General features: G+C 37.9%; 1 protein-coding gene across 3 annotated transcripts in view; it reads left to right on the plus strand.

The window, feature by feature from the left end:
* ADAM23 (ADAM metallopeptidase domain 23) overlaps positions 1-20,514 on the plus strand; it is a 178,725-nt gene that overhangs the window by 132,212 nt on the left and 25,999 nt on the right. For all 3 annotated transcript variants that reach the window (XM_055290367.2, XM_055290366.2, XM_055290365.2), the window contains exons 19-23: positions 12,371-12,421; positions 13,137-13,200; positions 14,456-14,561; positions 17,600-17,719; positions 19,702-19,870. In XM_055290367.2, coding sequence (XP_055146342.1) covers positions 12,371-12,421; positions 13,137-13,200; positions 14,456-14,561; positions 17,600-17,719; positions 19,702-19,870 — 510 coding nt within the window. The remainder of the gene's footprint in view (positions 1-12,370; positions 12,422-13,136; positions 13,201-14,455; positions 14,562-17,599; positions 17,720-19,701; positions 19,871-20,514) is intronic.

Genomic DNA, 20,514 nt, shown 5'->3' on the forward strand with positions numbered 1-20,514 from the left:
CACATGTGAATATGCTTTGGTTCCTTTGTTTTATGTTTTATTTTGCTTGGTTTTCTGGTTATTTCTAGCTCTTTACCATACCTTTATTTTAGGAAAGTTTGGTGTGGTTTTCTTTTCTTTTTTTTTTTTTTTTGTGGCGGGGAGGGGCCTAAATATTTTTTTCTTCCTAATTTCTCCTTCATAATTAGTTCTGTTTATATGATTTATACCCAACTAATTGATTTTTCTTTTCCGGTCCTTACATCTTAAACAGTACATTCACAATGACAAAGCACTAATATGCTGTTTTCAAATATTTTAAAGCCACGAAACTATTTATTAGACAAAGTTTGGATGGATGCCCAGTGTAGAAAATAAGGAATAAGCAGCACTGCTCTGGTTAAAGTGGGATTGGGAGCAGAAGTCCACCTTTCTTAATTCTCCATTGCCGTGTCTGTCCCACACATGTAGCCCTGGCTTCATGGCCTATGTGGTTTGGCATGATCTTCTTCCCATTAAAATGATTGCCACATAATTAATATTGCCCTCTAAAATTCCTTCTTTACATAATGTTCATGTTTTTAATTTACCTATTATTTTATGTGTTTAATTTATACATATTATGTCTTTATTTGTGATTCAAATGAGTATTTGTTGAGGGCCTACTATGTTAAGCACTGCTCTAAATGCTGGGACATGGCCTTACTCTTGTGGAACCTACATTCTGCTGGGTATAGAAAGGCAAGTAAATAAACAAAAATATCAGACGGTGGTAAGTACAAAGCATAAAATAAGGCAAAGTGGAAAGAGTATAGGGTAGGATGTGATAGATAGGGTGATCAAATATTTCTTCCTGGAGGACATGGCATGGAAGCAGAGACACAAATAAGAAGGAGCTCGTCAGTAAATAGTGAGTACAGAAGCTTAACTTCTCCATGAAATGGAGTGAAAGCGAGGATAGCTGGAGAATAGTAGAAACATTTCAAAAAGGAAGTCAAGAATCAGGACAGGTAGGGACATGTAGGCCCTGGAAAGAATTTTAGATTTCATTCTACCTTCATTTTAATTCTGACGTTATTTTAAAAGCATTTCCCCATACTGTTACACAGTTTTTATAGGTAATTCCTTTCACAATTGTATGAGAGTCTGTCATGTGGATTTATCGGTTGATTTATACCCAATGTGGGTATTTAGATTTTGGCAGTCTATTATTAGTAGTATAGAAGTGAACATCTTTGTGCATTTTTAAAAGAGTGTTTCTTGTTCAGGGTTAGCTCCTCAGGACAAGCTCCTAAAAGTGGGGGTTACCTGTTGCTAGGCATTCTGCTTTCCAAGAGGCACCCAATAGAGTACACTTGGCAGTCAAAATATCACTTTTATTATTGAAAATGGCCAAGTTGAAGGCTGTAGCTTAATGAGAGGGCTAAAAGTTATCTTTAAGATCCCAGTTCAGGCTGTAGCAACAGGTTACTGACAAAATTGGATCCAGAAGGACAATGTGTGACACGGGGGAGCAATGGAAAATGCATGGTTTATGTGGGTAGGCTTGCTTCTAAAAGAATGGCAGAACTGAGGTGGAATGCCTAGTTCTTCTTCCCAAGCTTATCATTGGTCAATCACTCCACCTCCCAATGATGGAAATGAGTAAGGAATAGGGGAGCCGGTGTTACACTGAGTTCCTTAACCAGAAGAAAAAATGAGGAGAGAGAAAGAAGGGTTCCTAATTAACATTTTTGTAAAGGTGTTGATATATATTATTTGAAACTCAATTCAAATGGACCCTCTTAAAGAAATGGTGCAGTGAAATATGTTCAGGCCATGTTTTCATGATCTTTATGCATATCTGTTTCTTACGTTTCTATATATAAATAGGTTTTTTTGCAATTTTCTGTAATATAATGACAAAGTATGAGAATTGTAGGTTCTGTGTTTAATGACAAGTGTATTGACAATCCTGATACACTGTTTCAGAGTTGTATTTTTAGCTTTGTAGAATACTACTATTTTTATATTTACCATATATGGTTTTAGTTCTGTGTATTCAGCCCTTTTAGAAGTATAGTTTTTTCATTTCAATCTTTAACTCTTTAAGTGCCATAGAATTTACTAGAAATAAGACTTTTATGATGAGAACTCTTTGTTTAACCTAATATTCTATTGTCTAAGTAAAACATTTTTTCTTTTTATAGCATGTGTCTAAGCTGAAAATTATACCGTTAAATTAATTTCTCAGTAGCAAATTAGAATAGAATATTTTTGCTAATATTTTTCTAGCATGATCAGGATGAACCTAAAATAGAAGTAAAGGGAGTTAAAACCCCCCAAAATTCTTCTTTTTCTCCTTAAGAAATAATGAGCCTCGAATTTAATTAATGCTACTAATAATTAAGAAAATGGAATCTCTACAACTCTGAGAATCAGTGTTTACAGGCAACATTATGACTTTATCTCTTTTACCTCATAATATGTTTTCTTTGTTTTTATATTAGCATTTACTGATGCCTCAGAGCTACTTATTAAACTTACAATTTATAATAGAATAAACAATACTTACGTAATTAAGAGAAATTCTTGACAAACAATACTGGTGGATGTAATACAGATATTTGAAAGATAGGAGAAATAGGAGCAATGTTTTTTGTTAGTTGTGTGAAATATGTCGTCTAAGTGGGTAGTATAACATATTAAAAAAAAAATAAACACTTCTAAATGCTATTGCACTATTGAAGCCTGCCTGCCTCAAGTGAACCATCCTGTATAGCATAATGTACAAGGAAGGTTCTGGAATGACATTTAGAGACTGAATCCAATGCTCTGCTCATAAGCAGAATAAAGTGCACAGATTTATGGTTCTCCTGTTTTAAATGTCCCCAGAGAACATAGGACGTTCCCTAATTTCCCTCGTTAAGCATTCCCTTGATAAGCAACTGTCTTTTATTAGCCTAAACTAAAACCAAATAGATTAGAAATCTCACATGTGGCTATGCCAATTTAGAATAAGGGCATTTTTTTTTCATTAGTGAAGAATTTTACAAGGTTTTTTTCTAACTGAAACATCACAAAAGTAAAATCTGATAAATTAATTTTAGATCCTGATGTGCTTATTCTAATAGCAATATTGCTTTTGCATTGCTATTGACTGTGGTTATGTTAGTTTTATTTATTTTTTAACATTACAAATCTATTTATTTATTTTTCCATAAGTTATTGGGGTACAGGTGGTATTTGGTTACATGAGTAAGTTCTTTAGTGGTGATCTGTGAGATTTTGATGCATCCATCACCCGAGCAGTATACACTGCACCATATTTGTAGTCTTTTATCCCTCACCCCCCTCCCCACTTCCCCCCAAGTCCCCAAAGTCCATTGTATCATTATTATGTCTTTGCGTCATTACTTAGCTCCCACATATCAGTGAGAACACATGATGCTTGGTTTTCCATTCCTGAGTGACATCACTTAGAATAATAGTCTCCACTCTCATCCAGGTCACTGCAAATGCTGTAAATCCATTCCTTTTTATGACTACATAATATTCCATAATATATATATATATGTATGTATACACACACACACACACACACACACTACAGTTTCTTTATCCACTCATTGATTGATAGGCATTTGGGTTGGTTGATGGTCATTTGGAGTGGTTCCATGATTCTGCAGTTGTGAATTGTGCTACTATAAACATGTGTGCACAAGTATCTTTTTTGAATAATGACGTCTTTTCCTCTGGGTAGATACCCAGTAGTGAGATTCCTGGATCAAATAGTAGATCTATTTTTAGCTCTTTAAGGAATCTCCACACTGTTTTCCATAGTGGTGGTACTAGTTTACATTCCCACCAGCAGTGTAGAAGTGTTCCCTGTTCACTGCATCCACACCAATGTCTGTTTTTTTTTTTTTTTTTTTTTTTTTTTTTTTTTTTTTTTTTTTTTTTTTTTTTTTTTTTTATGGCCATTCTTGCAGGAGTAAGGTGGTATTGCATTGTGATTTTGATTTGCATTTCCCTGATCATTAGTGATGTTGAGCATCTTTTCATATGTTCGTTGGCCATTTGTATATCTTCTTTTGAGAATTGTCTATCCTTAGCTCACTTTTTGATGGGATTGTTTTTTTTTCTTACTTGTTTGTTTGAGTTCATTGTAGATTCTGGATATTATTTCTTTGTTAGATGTATAGATTGTGAAGATTTTCTCCCATTCTTTGGGTTGTCTGTTTACTCTGCTGACTTTTCCTTTTGCCATGCAAAAGTTCTTTAGTTTAATTAGGTCCCAACTATTTATCTTTGTTTTTATTGAATTTCCTTTTGGGTTCTTGGTCATGAAATCCTTGCCTATAAGCCAGTGTCTAGAAGGGTTTTTCAATGTTTTCTTCTAGAATTTTTATAGTTTCAGGTCTTAAGTTTACGTCCTTAATCCATCTTGAGTTGATTTTTCTATAAGGTGAGAGATGAGGATCCAGTTTCATTCTCCTACATGTGGCTAGCCATTTATCCCAGCACCATTTATTGAAAAGAGTGTCCTTTTCCCCACTTCACGTTTTGTTTGCTTTGTCAAAGATCAGTTGGCTGTAAGTATTTGGGTTTATTTCTGGGTTCTATATGCCATTGGTCTGTATGCCTATTTTTATACCAGTGCCACGCTGTTTTGGTGACTATGGCCTTACAGTATAGTTTGAAATCAGGTAATGCAATGCCTCCAGATTTGTTCTTTTTGCTTAGTCTTGCTTTGGCTATGTGGGCTCTTTTTTGGTTCTATATTAATTTTAGAATTGTTTTTGCTAATTCTGTGAAGAATGATGGTGGTATTCTGATGGGGATTGTGTTGAATTTGTAGATTGCTTTTGGCAGTATGCTCATCTTCAGATATTGATTCTACCCATCCGTGAGCATGGGATGTGTTTCCATTTGTTTGTGTCATCCATGATTTCTTTCAGCAGTGTTTTAGTACAGAGGTTTTTTGACCCTTTGTTAGGTATATTCCTAAGTAGTTTTTTTTTTGCAGCTATTATAAAAGGGGTTGGGTTCTTGATTTGATTCTCTTCCTGATCGCTGTTGTTGTATAGAAGAGCTACTGATTTGTTTACATTAATCTTGTATCTGGAAACTTTGCTGAATTCTTTTATCAGTTTTAGGAGCTTTCTAGAGGAGTCCTTAGGGTTTTCAAGGTAAACAATCATATCATCAGCAAACAGTGACAGTCTGACTTCCTCTTTACAGACTTGGATGCCCTTTATTTCTTTCTCTTGTCTGATTGCTCTGGCTAGGACTTTCAGTACTGTGTTGAAGAGGAGTGGTAAGAGTGGGCATCCTGGACTTGTTCCAGTTCTCAGAGGGAATACTTTCAACTTTTCCCCCATTCAGTATTATGCTGGCTGTGGGTTTGTCATAGATGGCTTTTATTACATTGAGGTATGTCCCTTATATGCCGATTTTGCTGAGAGTTTTAATCATAAAGGATGCTGGATTTTGTCAAATGCTTTTTCTGTACCTATTGAGATGATCATGTGATTTTTGTTTTTAATTCTGTTTATGTGGTGTATTGCATTTATTGACTTGCGTAAGTTAAACCATTCCTGCATCCCTGGTATGAAACTCACTTGATCATGGTAGATTATCTTTTTGATATGTTGTTGGATTCAGTTAGCTAGTATTTCGCCAAGGATTTTAGCATCTGTGTTCATCAAGGATATCGGTGTGTAGTTTTCTTTTTTGGTAGTGTCCTTTCCTGGTTTTGGTATTAGGTTGATGCTGGCTTCATAGAATGAATTAGGGAGGATTCCTTCTTTATCTTGTGGAATAGTGTCAAAAGGATTGGTACCAATTCTTCTTTGAATGTCTGGTAGAATTCTGCTGTAAATCCATCTGGTCCTAGACCTTTTTTGGCTGGTAATTTTTAAATTGTCATTTCAATCTTACTGCTTGTTATTGGTCTGTTCAGGGTATCTAATTCTTCCTGATTTAAGCTAGGAGGGTTTTATTTTTCCAGGAATTTATCCATCCCTTCTAGGTTTTCTAGTGTATGTGTGTAGAGATGTTCATAGTAGCTCGAATGATCTCGTGTATTTCAGTGGTGTCAGTTGTAATATCTCCTGTTTCATTTCTTAGTGAGGTTTTTTTTGATTTTCTCTCTTCTTTTCTTGGTTAATCTTGCTAATGGTCTATCAATTTTATTTATCTTTTCAAAGAACCAGCTTTTTGTTTCATTTATCTTATATATTTTGTTGTTGTTGTTGTTGTTTCAATTTCATTTAGTTCTGCACTGATCTTGGCTGTTTTCTTTCTTCTGCTGGGTTTAGGTTCGGTTTGTTCTTGTTTGTCTAGTTCCTTGAGGTATGACCTCAGATTGTCTGTCTGTGCTCTTTCAGACCTTTCGATGTAGGCATTTAGGGCTATGAACTTTCCTGTTAGCACTGCCTTTGCTATAGCCCAGAGGTTTTGATAGGTTGTGGCGTCATTGTCATTCAGTTCAAAGAATGTTTTAATTTCCACCTTGGTTTTGTTTTTGACCCAATGCTCATTCAGCAGTTTATTTAATTTCCATGTATTTGCATGGTTTTGAAGGTTCCTTTTGGAGTCGATTTCCAGTTTTATTCCACTGTGATCTGAGAGAGTGCTTAATGTAATTTCAGTTTTCTTAAATTTATTGAGGCTTGTTTTATGGCCTATCGTATGGTCTATCTTGGAGAAAGTTCCATGCACTGTTGAATAGAATGTATATTCTGCAGTTGTTGGATGAAATGTTCTGTATATATCTGTTAAGTCCATTTGTTCCAAGGTATAGTGTAAATCCATTGTTTCTTTGTTGACTTTCTGTCTTGATGACCTGTCTAGTGCTGTCAGTGGAGTATTGAAGTCCCCCACTATTATTGTGTTGCTGTCTATGTCCTTTCCCTTCCTCCCTCCCTCCCTTCCTCCCTTCCTTCTTTGCTTCCTTTCTTCCTTCCTTCCCTCCTTCCTTCCTTTCTTTTTTTTTGAGATGGAGTTTCGCTCTTGTTACCCAGGCTAGGGTGCAATGGTGCGATCTCGGCTCACTGCAACCTCCGCCTCCCAGGTTCAGGTGATTCTCCTCCTCAGCCTCCGAAGTAGCTGGGATTACAGGCAGGTGCCACCATGCCCAGCTAATTTTTGTATTTTTAGTAGAGACAGTTTCATAATGTTGGTCAGGCTGGTCTCGAACTCCTGACCTCAGGTGATCCACCTGCCTTGGCCTTCCAAAGTGCTGGGATTACAGGTGTGAGCCACCACACCTGGCCAACATTTCTTAGGTCTATTAGTAATTGTTTGATAAATGTGGGAGCTCCAGTGTTAGGTGCATATATGTTTAGGATTGTGATATTTTCCTGTTTGACAAGGCCTTTTACCATTATATACTGTCCCTGTTTGTCTCTTTTAACCACTGTTGCTTTAAAGTTTGTTTTGTCTGATATAAGAATAGCTACTCCTGCTTGCTTTTGGTGTCCATTTGCTTGGAATGCCTTTTCCACCCCTTTACTTTAAGTTTATGTGAGTGTTTATGTGTCAGGTGAATCTCCTGAAGGCAGCAGATGGTTGGTGAGTTCTTATCCATTCTATGCTTCTGTATCTTTTAAGTGGAACATTTAGGCCATTACATTCAATGTTAGTGTTGAGATGTAAGGTACTATTGCTTTCATCATGCTCTTTGTTGCCTGTGTGCTTTGGTTTTGTTTTTTTGTTTTTACTTTCTAACTTGTATTTTTGTTTTATAGATCCTGTGTGATTTATGCTTTAAAGAGGTTCTGTTTTGATGTGTTTCCAGGATTTGTTTCAAGATTTAGAGCTCCTTTTAGCAGTTCTTGTAGTGGTGGTTTGGTAGTGGAAAATTCTCTCAGCATTTGTTTGTCTGAAAATGATTGTATCTTTCTTTCATATATGATGCTTAGTTTCGCTGAATACAAAATTCTTGGCTGATAACTGTTTTGTTTGAGGAGGCTGAAGATAGGTCCCCAATCCCTTTTAGCTTATAGAGTTTCTGCTGAAAAATCTGCTGTTAATATGATAGGTTTTCCTTTGTAGTTTATCTGGTGCTTCTGTCTCACGGCTCTTAAGATTCTTTCCTTTGTCTTAACTCTGGATAACCTGATGACAATGTGCTTAGGTGTTCTTTTTGCGGTGAATTTCTCAGATGTTCTTTGTGCTTCTTGTATTTGCATGTCTAGGTCTCTCGCAAGGCCAGGGAAGTTTGCCTCGATTATTCCCTCGAATATGTTTTCCGAGCTTTTAGAATTCTCTTCTTCCAGCTGGACACGGTGGCTCACGCCTGTAATCCCAGCACTTTGGGAGGCCGAGGTGGGTGGATCACGAGGTCAGGAGATTGAGACCATCCTGGCTAACACGGTGAAACCCCATCTCTACTAAAAATACAAAAAATTAGCCGGGCGCGGTGACGGGCGCCTGTAGTCCCAGCTACTCGGGAGGCTGAGGCAGGAGAATGGTGTGAACCTTGGAGGCAGAGCTTTAGATAGTGCCACTGCAGTCCGGCCTGGGCGAAAGAGCGAGACTCCGTTTCAAAACAAAACAAAAAAAATTCTCTTCTCCCTCAGATACACCAATTATTCTTTGGTTTGATTGTTTAACATAATCCCAAACTTCTTGGAGGCTTTGTTCCTATTTTCTTATTCTTTTTTCTTTGTTGGACGGGGTAAATTCGAAGACTTTGTCTTCAAACTCTGAATTTCTTTCTTCTACTTGTTCATTTCTATTGCTGAGACTTTCCAGAGCATTTCACATTTCTAAAAATGTGTCCAGAGTTTCCTGAATTTTTTATCGTTTTTTTCTTTAATCTACTATTTCCATGAATATTTCTCCCTTCACTTCTTCTGTCATTTTTTGGATTTCCTTGCTTTGGGCTTTGCCTTTCTCTGGTCTCTCCCGGATTAGCTTAATAACTAACCTCCTGAAATTCTTTTTCAGGTAAATCAGGGATTTCTTCTTGGTTTGGATCCCTTGCTGGTGAACTAGTGTGATTTTTTGGGGGGTGTTGAAGAGCCGTGTGTCGTATTACCAGAGTTGGTTTTTTGGTTCCTTCTCATTTGGGTAGGCTCTGTCAGAGGGAAGGTCTAGGGGTGCAGGCTGTTGTTCAGATTCTTTTGTCCCACGGGTGTTCCCTTGACGTAGTACTCTCCCCTTTTTCCTATGGGTATGGCTTCCTGTGAGCTGAACCACAGTGATTGTTGTCTCTCTTCTGTGTCTAGCCATCCAGTGAGTCTACCTGGCTCCAGGCTGGTACTGGGGGTTGTCTGCATAGAGTTCTGTGATGTGAACTGTCTGTGAGTCAGCTGTGGATACCAGCGCCTGTTCTGATGGAGGTGGCAGAGAGTGTAATGGACTCCATGAGGGTCCTTAGCTTTGGTGGTCTAATGATCTATTTTTGTGCTGGTTGGCCTCCTGCCACAAGGTCATGCTTTCGAGAAAGCATCAGTTGTAGTAGTGTGGAGAGGGACCAGCAGTGGGTAGGGCCCTAGAACTCCCAAGATTATATGCCCTTTGTCTTCTACTATAAGCAGCTCTTCAGTTTGTGTGGGAGCTGGGTGAGGCCTGTGACTCCTGGCTTTCCCCCACTTTCCTGACAACCTGCATGACTCAGCAGAGGCAGCCATAATCCTCCTAGGCAGAGACCTGGGAATCTCACCCCCATCCCCCACAGCAACCACAGCAAGACCCTTCCAAGGAGAGTCTGAGCTCAGACATGCCTAGTCCTGTCCCCACCCGATGGTCCCAGCTTCAAGAAAAAAGGGCTTTAGTTCTTCCCGGCCTGTGAAGTCTGCACTCCCGATTGGTGCCCTCCCCCAAGTTACGGCCAGGAGGCTTCTCGCCCAGTTCAAATTGTTACAAAGTTCAGCTAGAGAATTCCTTCTCCCTGTGGAGTTTTACCCCCTGCTCCTCTGGCCACCCTCCCGATGGATCCCTATGGTGCTAGGCAGGAATGGGCTGCTCGGGGACCCAGTGAACTCTCAGGGCCTTTCTGCTGCTTCCTCTACCCCTGTATTTGGCTCGACTCTCTAGCTTGACTCAGTTCCAGGTAAAGTCGGAAACTTTTCCTGCAAACAGACCTTCAGCTTCTCCAGCAGGGGTGTGTGTTCCCACTTCCACAGTTGGGGCACTCACAGTATTTGGGTGTCTCCTGGGTCCTGCAGGAGCAGTCTGCTTCCTTCAGAGGGTCTGTAGGTCCTCTTTGGATTGCCGGTTTGTTCTTGCAGTCAATCTGGAGCTAAAATTCACAGTGCAGGCCTCCACATGCTGCTCTGTCCAGAGCTGCAATCTAGTCCTGCCTCCTGTCCGCCATGATCCTGATCACTGGTTGCATTAGTTTTAGAGTGAGTGAATAATTAATGATAGTTGATTAATGAGATAATGATTGTATTTTGGATGGATTAAAGAAACCAGAGGAATTTCTGCTCTTGTGTTGTGTATTTCTGCTTTTTAGTGCTGATCCCTTGAATATGCAGCAGGTTGAAAAGCTGTGGCGAATGAAACTTGTATGAGAGTCAGTTATGCTTTAGAAAGGTGTAGAACCAAAGCATTTGCCTTGGAATGTTTGTTAGGAAATTACTGCTTCTTAGGAATGCTAAATTAGTTCTGTTATCTTTCTGTGGTGAACTTGATAAATGGCTCAATATGTGCAGCATAGAATAACATAGTCGTATCTGGTTATTGAGTCATTCATTTATTTTCTCTGTCAGCTCACAGTACTTGCACACCTGCCACATGCCTGGTGTTGTTGTAGGTACTAGGGCAGCAGTAAGGAACAAAACATAGAATCCTGCTTGCATGGAGCTCACATTATGATGGGGCAACAATGAACAAACAAGTAAGTAAAACTTATGAATTGTCAGTTGGTGATAAGTGCTTTGGAGAAGAAAAAAAAACAAAGAAAAAAACTTGTAGACTTCTCTAAAAATAAATAAATAAATAAATAAAAAGCCCTTAAAGCCCTTATGCTAAATTGGCACAGCCCCAGGGAGTGCCAGCATTGGAGGGGCTGCAGCTTTGAAGAGCGTAGGTCCTATAAAGGCCTCTTTGGGAAGATGATATTTGAGCAAAGCTCTAACAAAGGTGAGGGAATGAGCCATGCAGAAATCCGGAGCGACAACGGGAAAGCAAAGGCAAAGGCTGTGGGTGGCAGCATCCCTGGCGTGTCCACGTGGAGTCACATCAGCCATGGGTGAACAGAAAATGATGTCACAGAGATGACGGGGTGAGAGAGTATAGGAGCAGATCATGTTGAGCTTGGAAGGTCATTGGGTAAGCTGGGAAACAGAAGATCGATGTGATTTGGTATTTACCTTTTTAAAGAGATCACTCTGATAGCAATGTAAACTCTAAGGTGACTAGGATAGAAGCAAGGGACTCAGGTGGGAGGCTATTACAGTAATCCAGGTAAGAGGTGGTGGTGGCTTGGACAGGATATGAGCAGTGGAGGTGGAGAAAAGGGGTCAGATTGGAATTGTATTTTGAAGATAGAACTAGCAGGATTTATGGACAGACTAGATGGAGGAAGAGTGAGAGAGGAGGGGTATAGAAGATGACTGTCGCCTTTGGCTTGAACAATTGGAAGGATGGAACATCATTTACTGAGAAGGTGAAGACTGAGGGAGGACCTCAGTGCACACTGCTGTTTCTTATTTATTTGCCATGCCTGCACATTTTTTTTCTTTTTGTATTTGTTTTAAACACTGTAGCAGAGCCTTTGACTTGACCTTTTTACATTCTCTTAAATGTAGTCAATAAAATGTACAGAGAGTAACTTTGGGGGGAAATGAAGTATTTCTTTAAAAAATGATTTGATAAATAGACCTATAAAAAGAAATAACCATCACATCACAGACTGTTCTAGTAACATGTCTGCAGTTTGAAGAGGTCAGAACTATTAATATAATGGAGATATAGCACTTACTTTGTGTTGAAAGGCAGAGTATTTCATCTGTTTCACTAAAGTAGCCTATAGGTAAAATGTCATGATGTCAAATGCAGATTTGACATTTTCAGAGAGCTGAGCAAGTTCTTGTAAATTGGTTTCTTGAATGTGTCCCTTCCTATGTACCAAGCTGATTCATTTCCTTCATTGTCCATTTTAATCTCTTCTACTTTTAACTCTGTAGGCAAGTGAATGTGACTTGTTATTCTGGTCCATCTCACCATAAACAGAGGAAACATATAAAACGCATGCACTATGTGGCCCTTACTTACTTATTTTGCCAATAATAGGATAAATAATTTGAATTAATAACCTATTTAAGGAGTTGCATGTGTTTTTCTCAATGTTTCTAGTTATATATATCCACCATGCTTGCATTATATATAGTATGTACATTATCTGAAGATACCTAGCATGCTGAATATTAACTAAAAAGATAATATTTTGCAGTGCCCACCAAATCTTCATAAGCAAGACGGATATGCATGCAATCAAAATCAGGTATGCTGGGCTATAAATTTTAAGTGTAATTTAAAAAGGATTCATTGGAAAGTTTTTTTTTCCTTTTTTGATAAATATTAATATAACTTTGAAGGGAATTTTACTCAAGTAAATTATTATAGTGGGATTCTAATTTACAGTTGCTTCATGTTATGCCAAATATTAAATATATTTACCTCTGGTGACAAATTGTCTAGATTAAGAGAAAAAAAAAGGAATGTAATGGCTGAAGAACTGGGAGTCTCATTTATTGAGTTGTGACCATCTTTCAGTAATTTCAGCCTGCCTGGTGTGAGAAAGAAAATATGACAATCTGTCATGAGTTTTTTTTTCTCTGAAGCCATATTATAACCTACAGGTGAGTATCATGATGTCAAATGCAGATTTGATGTTTTCTAACCATCCATACACAAAAGAAGCTAAAAATCATTTTGGTGTCTCTCACAGAAATGTACCAATTTTTTGTTTGCTGTAAAATTTCAAATTGTAGATGTTTAGTTTACATTTAGAGAGCTGTACAATGAGTTCTGTTTAGAGTTTTAAATTTTTAACTGTTATTATTGAGATGTTTGTGATTCTTATTGGTCACTATAAAAATATTAGGCTATGAAATGAAAAAACTTTATCCAAGTGAACCAGAAGGAGACATTGTAGTAAAAACGTTGGGGAAGACAAACTGATTCTGTGTGCCTCACATGTGTGCTCCTGTCCCCAGGGCCGCTGCTACAATGGCGAGTGCAAGACCAGAGACAACCAGTGTCAGTACATCTGGGGAACAAGTAGGTCGCATCTCCTTGCTTGGCGGTTACACATACCATTTTCTCTTAATAGTGTTCTTCTCTGCCAGTCTTGCTGAGAGAGATGCACAGCTTGGAGTGATGTTTTAAAAAAAATCTAGAAAGGATGAAAATAAAGAGAACTGTGAATCTTAGTCACAAAAACTATAGAAAACAACTGCTTAAGTTGGGTACTTGTCAGAACTGAGCAGTGCCATTTAGTGGCTGTGGCTCTCAGAGAAGGGGTGTTGCATTCATTTGCAAAGATTGGGTTGAGTACAGTGTGATTATCCAGCCACTTGTGTGATTTATTTTGTACCTTGGTTTTAACATTTGACCCCCTTTTTTTCCATTAACACACACACAAGTTAGCTTTCTGGTTTTTACCCCAGGAAAATACCAGATTTATTTTTAAAATTTTGTCATTTACTGTCTCACTTCAAAGTGAAGAGATGCATGTACTTCCTGAGATGCAGACAGGTACATGGCTGTGATTCTTAGTACATTCCATAAAAGTTCATGTGCATATCCTCTTCCTGACATTTACAGTGCCTTTCCAATAATATCAGTTCATGAGGGCCAGACGGGGGGAAGAATGAGAAATGAGTCTGCCTTTCTAGCCAAGGCTGGGTTCACCCCAAAGGAAAAGAAAGCACACAAAATGAGAACAGGGCTGTGGCACGAGTGATTTTAGAGTTTGGCAAATATCATTTATTTGACTGATTTACATTCAGTGCTTTAGTTTTGACAGAGAAAATATAATAGACATATTTGTATTTTGAAAGGTTTAATTATCAAAACTCAGGTGCCAACATAAAATCTCAATAGGCTACGACTTTATAATTATCTCTTAATATTGATATAAAACAAGATTAAGAATGTTAGTTTCCTGTGTGTCAGTCACTTCACCAATTCCTGCTGATAATCATTCGCACCTTCCATCCTCAAACTCACCAACAAGGATTGGAGAGAAATTTGTTTCTCAGGCTAAAAACAGTGTTGTGTTGGAGCTTTTTTGTATTAGCTTGCAAGAGCCAATTGTTAAATTTTTGGGAATTTTGCAAGCCCATGGACATCACATTGAGTGTGAAATCAGCCATGGAGAATTTATACCATGGAAACTTGCAAATGCTACAAATCAGGATGTTCTTTTTCCTTGTTCTGGAGAATCGGGTGTTAAACACTTACTGGCACACTACTGGTTATGGATAACAAAGAAAATGAAAATTAATTTTCTTCTCTTGCCTATCTCCAAAAGAGGCTGCAGGGTCTGACAAGTTCTGCTATGAAAAGCTGAATACAGAAGGCACTGAGAAGGGAAACTGCGGGAAGGATGGAGACCGGTGGATTCAGTGCAGCAAACAGTGAGTGGTCAGCTCTAAGGGCATAATCACTGGACTTGGAAGCCCTTCTTATGCAAGTGCAAAATGAGCACAAAGTAAATGCTAATGATTTTTTTCTAAGTGTTCACCATTCCAAAATTTAAAGTATTTATTTTTAATTTATATTATTATATCTAGCGGCAAATGGCTATAAACTGTTACTATGCTACAGATTCATGCCATTTCTGCAACATTTTACTTCATTTTTGTTCTGATGAGATACTTTGCCAGAGCATTACAAATTAATACTAACTTTTAATTTTCTACTTTTACTAGAATATATGGTCTATGAATGTAGTAGTATGCATGTAGTTTAAATGCAAACTATATAGACCGTATATATTTTTGCAACCAAAGTGAAATCTTACTGTATTTTTTTATCATTTCACAATCAGATATCTAATATCTACACCAGAGATTTTTTTTTCTCTTCCAAAAAGCATCTAGTTAGTACATATTAAAGGCATCTTTACTCAGGAAATGAGATGCTTTCAGAGCACATTGATATTTCTTTCTTTCTTTCCTTTTTTTTTCAAGACTGAGTCTTGCCCTATCGCCCAGGCTGGAGTACAGTGGCATGATCTCAGCTCACTGAGACCTTCACCTCCTGGGTTCAAATGGTTCTCGTGCCTCAGCCTCCTGAGTAGCTGGGATTACAGGCACCTGCCACCACGCCCGGCTACTTTTTGTATTTTTAGTAGAGATAGGGTTTCACCATGTTGGCCAAGCTGGTCTCGAACTCCTGGCCTCAAGTGATCCGCCCTCCTCAGCCTCTCAAAGTGCTGGGATTACAGGCGTGAGCCACCACGTCCAGCCTGATATTTATTTGATTAGTTGAGGAAAGTTAGAATTCTCATTAATTAGGTTATTAAGGTTAATTCAATTACTGTGGAACAATGGAATCATTAAGTAATAGCCTAAACCTCTTTCCTTTTCCTTCTAAAGCAATGAAAATTCTCCTAATTTTGAAGCAGAGCAAGAGTTTAAGGGAAGCTTTATTCTCAGTTAATGATCTCTGCTATATTTTACAAAACTTTGCAATTCCATTTAGTCTTTGATGATGGATGAGGCCGTAGTAGGCAACAAATCTTTGACTATAATTTTTTAAAAATTAAACCAAAATAATAGAGAACAGAGCTTCTTATCTGATGTCTCATGAATGCAGCACAGATGTTCCAAGGTGTTGATCCTCAGTCCTTGAGGTGTCGGGGGATAGGAGCAAGAGGAGCCTGAAGTAGTCAAAATCCATGGGATTGGACATCTTGAATTTGATTAACTTTATTCATTCACTCCATGTCCTAGAGAATCTGATTATCTCTCTGTGTCTCATGACCTCAAAAAGTTTGAGAGGCATTGGATTAGATTATTGTAAAGGATACCTTTTGAGTATCTGGTAATAGAATACCCAATCCCCAATAAGTTAAGGGAAATTAATGTGTTTGAAACTTGAAAAAATCGTGAAATATATGGCCAGACACGATGGCTCATGCCTGTAATCCCAGCACTTAGGGAGGCTGAGGCGAGTGGATCGCTTGAGTCCAAGAGTTCAAGACCAGTCTGGACAACATAATGAGACCTCATCTCTATTTTTTAACAATTGTGAAATGTATAAACATAAAAATAAATAACAAATAAATATATATTTTACCAAATAATTATGAAGAGAACTCCCATGTCACTCCTACGTGGGTCAAGAAATAAAACATTTCAGCATCCCAGAAATAGTGCAGATACCTTCATCCTGACTTTTGTGGCAGTCACTTTCTTGCTTTTCTTTAGAGTTTTACTGCCTAAGTTTTCATCCCTAATGCTTCATGTGTTATTTTGTATTTTGCTTCTCAAGTCCAGCATTTTAAGTTTTCTGTGGTGTGTATAGCTGTTGTTCATTTTTACTATTTATTTGTTTCTCTTTTATAAATGCACAAATGAATGAATGTACTATAGTTCTCCATTCTGTGTTGAAGAACATTTAGATTGTTTTCATTTTTTGGCCGTTAGGAACCATGCTGCTATGAATATTCTTGTGTATGTAACCTAGTGCACATTTGTACCTCTTTCTGTAAGGCTTGTACATAAGTAGAAAATTTGCTAAGTCATAGGGGTATCATTGTTACCAAATACTTTCAGACTGTTTTCTAAAATGGCTGAACTAGTAAATTCTACCATCAGTATTATGTATATAAGAATTTTGTTGTACCATATTTCACCAACACTTGGTATTATCGGACTTTTTGCTTTTATCTGTTCTGGTGGGTGTGACCTGTTATATTAGCATGGTTTTAATTTGCATTTCCCCAGATTACAAGTGGAATTTAGCACATTTTTGTACATTTATTGGATATGGATTTCCTTTTTTTGTGATGTGCCACTTCAATTCTTTGCTCATTTTTTAGGAGTCATTGTTTACTTAACAGATAGACTGGAGGTAGAGGTCCTCATGGTGCATGAATTTAACAAGGTCACCAAAGACCCAGATAATTTCTGCCCCTCCATCCTGTAACCCTTAGCATGTTGACTTTTTGTCCTTATGCTTTGTGAACTCATGATTGTAAAGTGGATACAAAAGCTACACATTCAAAGGTAGGAAGCAGGGATAGGAGCAAAAGGTCTTCTCCCTGTCAGTCTCTAACCTTTTATCCAGAAAACAAAATCCTCCTAGCCACTCCCTAGCCAGCTTTTCCTCACGTCTTCACAGCCCAGGGGCCACTTTTAACTCTAGGAAGAGGAGAAGGGGGAATGGATAGGAAAGTGGGTGTCGAGAATGGGAGTACCAAGAATAGATGAGACAGCAGTCATGATCCACCTTTAAGGGCTGTGCACTTTGCTGTTCCAAACAAAACTGTGATCCTCTTAGCAAAGAAGGAGGGGGTTATCACCTACCAATGATATATGATCAAATGTTTTTGTTTAGAAAGAAAGATAATATTTTAAAAATTTGAATCAATGTGGACCGAATCGTTTTGATTTTTTGAGCTTGATTCCTCCTGTCTGGTCTCTTTGTTTTCTTTACACATGTTCAGTGATGTGTTCTGTGGATTCTTACTCTGTACCAATCTTACTCGAGCTCCACGTATTGGTCAACTTCAGGGTGAGATCATTCCAACTTCTTTCTACCATCAAGGCCGGGTGATTGACTGCAGGTAACATATTAAATGTTGGAAGACCTAATAAGCCATGAGAATTACAAATTTCACAAAATGAAATTTCAAAAAAATCAGAAATCAAAGAGTTTTCTAGTTTTTACAAGAGGAAAGTTAATTTAGATTTTATTATCACCTTTCATATTGACAGTCACTTAAAAAAACAAAGTTGTGTATTGACTTGGCAGCTTACATTTGCTCAAAATTATACTAGTTAGTAGTAATATGGCCTTCTTTGTCATCATAATTTTCAGAGTAGAATTATGGTGTTCATTCTAACCCATTATTAAAGTTTTAAGCATTAGAGTATGCCAGTATTTGAACACTGTGTGTGTATTTATTTTGTGACTGAAAAGAAAAAGAATTTAAGCTATAGTTTATGAAGTATATGTCTGGTTTGGAAGATGGCTTAACAAATACCTAATCACCTATAGAAAATATTTATTAAAATAGTATGTATACCTATAAGCAAACATTTGATATCCAGCTGTCTGTGAGTACAAGGCATGTAGATATGAGGCTTATTTTTGTTTAGCCAGGGAGTCATGTTATATTCCAAATAGGTATTGTTCCCTTCAAAGTAGTCACAATTCAAAGATACTATTCTCTTACTCAGTGGTATTGTTGTTGCTCAAAACACTTTTGGCCTTCCCCCTGCAGAATTGCCTTCAGCGTCTGCAAACTTTTACTTTTAGTATCCTTAGAGTACCATATCTTCACCTTAAGTGAGGTAATATAAGATTTGGGATTATCCAAAAGTAATTTTAGTAAATTCATTGGGTACTAAATTGGCTAATGCTGTCTTGGTCAAATGGTTACTTTTTTTTTCTGGCTTTTAAATGGCTCTGAAGAGAATTCTAACAGGGTCTTAGTAAGATCCCTCCTGGAATAAATTTGTAGTCTCTAAAGCTAGTTACTTTGACGTATACAAGCTTTATTTGAATGTGTGTTTTCATGCCTTTAGATAAAATAGCCTTGTTAAGTTATATTGTTATATATACTAAACTAGCATATTTGTTAAATATTCAGCAAGATTTGAATGACTATAGCATTATCATTCAAATTCAAATTATTCCTAACTTTGAAATTTTAGAAGTAAGCACTAAAACACATGAAATAATCTTATGAAACCACTGTCATATATGTGGTCTGTCATTGACTGAAATTTTTTACACAATGGTAAGTACTTGCCTATCTAAATGTATCTAAACATAGAAAAGTCATTCTGCCCCTTTTCTATGTTTAGATACGTTTAGAAAGGCAAGTACTTACCATTGTGTTATAATTGCCCACAGTATGCAGTACAGTAACATGCCATACAGAAGTGTAACCCAGGAGCAATAGACTAGACCATCTAGCAGTGTAGGTGTATAGTAGGCTATACCATCCAGGTTTGTGTGAGCTCATTCTATGACATTTGCACAAAGACAAAACTGACTAATGACACATTTCTTAGAATGTTATCCCCATCGTTTAGCTAGGCATGTCTGTAAATATCAATAGAAAATAACTGGTTTATTTTTTTCAATTATGGATAATCAGATCTTCTGAAGTAAGAATAATACTTTTCAAAATATTTTTTATTTGCTGTTTTTGTTCATCATCTGCTTTTTTCCGCCATGCTACATCTGAAAGCCTTGGAGAGCTAATGATATATTTGCTTATTTTGTTCTCATACAGATACTTCTCCTTTAGTCTTAATGTTGGGTCTTGAAAACAAGTGAAGATTTAGAATATACTTTATGCAAATGACATTTTTCTTGTTGATGTGTATTGTAATAATGATAATGAAAGAGAGTTTCTTTTTCATGCTCTTTTATTAAGGAAAGGTAGGGAAAGGGGAAGAAGAAGAGGAGTAAGAAAATGCTAGGAGAAATCCACATCCACTGACAGCCTCTTCAGTTTCGTGAAGAGCAAGCCTCATTCATGTTGATGTTCTAAGTGTGGTGCGAATAGTTATATGGATATCTTTCTCGTTTTAGTGGTGCTCATGTAGTTTTAGATGATGATACGGATGTGGGCTATGTAGAAGATGGAACACCATGTGGCCCGTCTATGATGTGTTTAGATCGAAAGTGCCTACAAATTCAAGCCCTAAATATGAGCAGCTGTCCACTCGATTCCAAGGGTAAAGTCTGTTCGGGCCATGGGGTAAGTAGGTATCATTGTGACAGCTGGGACCTTCATGGTCTGGCATGGTCACAGTGGCTGGACTTTCATTTCAGCCATTCTCCTAGCTAACATGGTGAAACACCATCTCTACTAAAAATGCAAAAATAGCTGGGCGTGGTGGTGGGCACCTGTAGTCCCAGCTACTCAGGAGGCTTTGGCAGAAGAATCGCTTGAAACCAGGAGGTGGAGGTTGCAGTGAGCTGAGATGGAGCCACTGCACTCCAGCCTGGTGACAGAGCGAGACTCCATCTCAACAAGAACAACAACAACAAAAAAAGGCCAAATTCAGCCTTGTTAATCGCAATCATGGTATTAGAATATTTCAGATTAAAAAGCTTCCTTGTTTGATTTTATCATCTCTGAATGTATTTCTCAGGGAGATAAGGGTTTAAACACTCCTGTCTCTTGTTTGCTGATTGTTATTTATTTCCTCTAGATTACAGTTCCATTCCAGCATGTTGGTGGGTCCCTGGAGAAACAGGGAGGAGACAGAGATAACTCTGGGGTCCTCAGCTTGGCTGACTGAGGAAAGAGGGTTACCAGGGACTAGGGGTGTGGGGGTGTGGGGGGAGGGGGAATGCTTGTTGGGCAGGGAAAGTACCACCAAGCAAGTTTGGTGTTGG

Source organism: Symphalangus syndactylus, chromosome 8 (assembly GCF_028878055.3).
Source record: "Symphalangus syndactylus isolate Jambi chromosome 8, NHGRI_mSymSyn1-v2.1_pri, whole genome shotgun sequence".
Classification (NCBI taxonomy): domain Eukaryota; kingdom Metazoa; phylum Chordata; class Mammalia; order Primates; family Hylobatidae; genus Symphalangus; species Symphalangus syndactylus.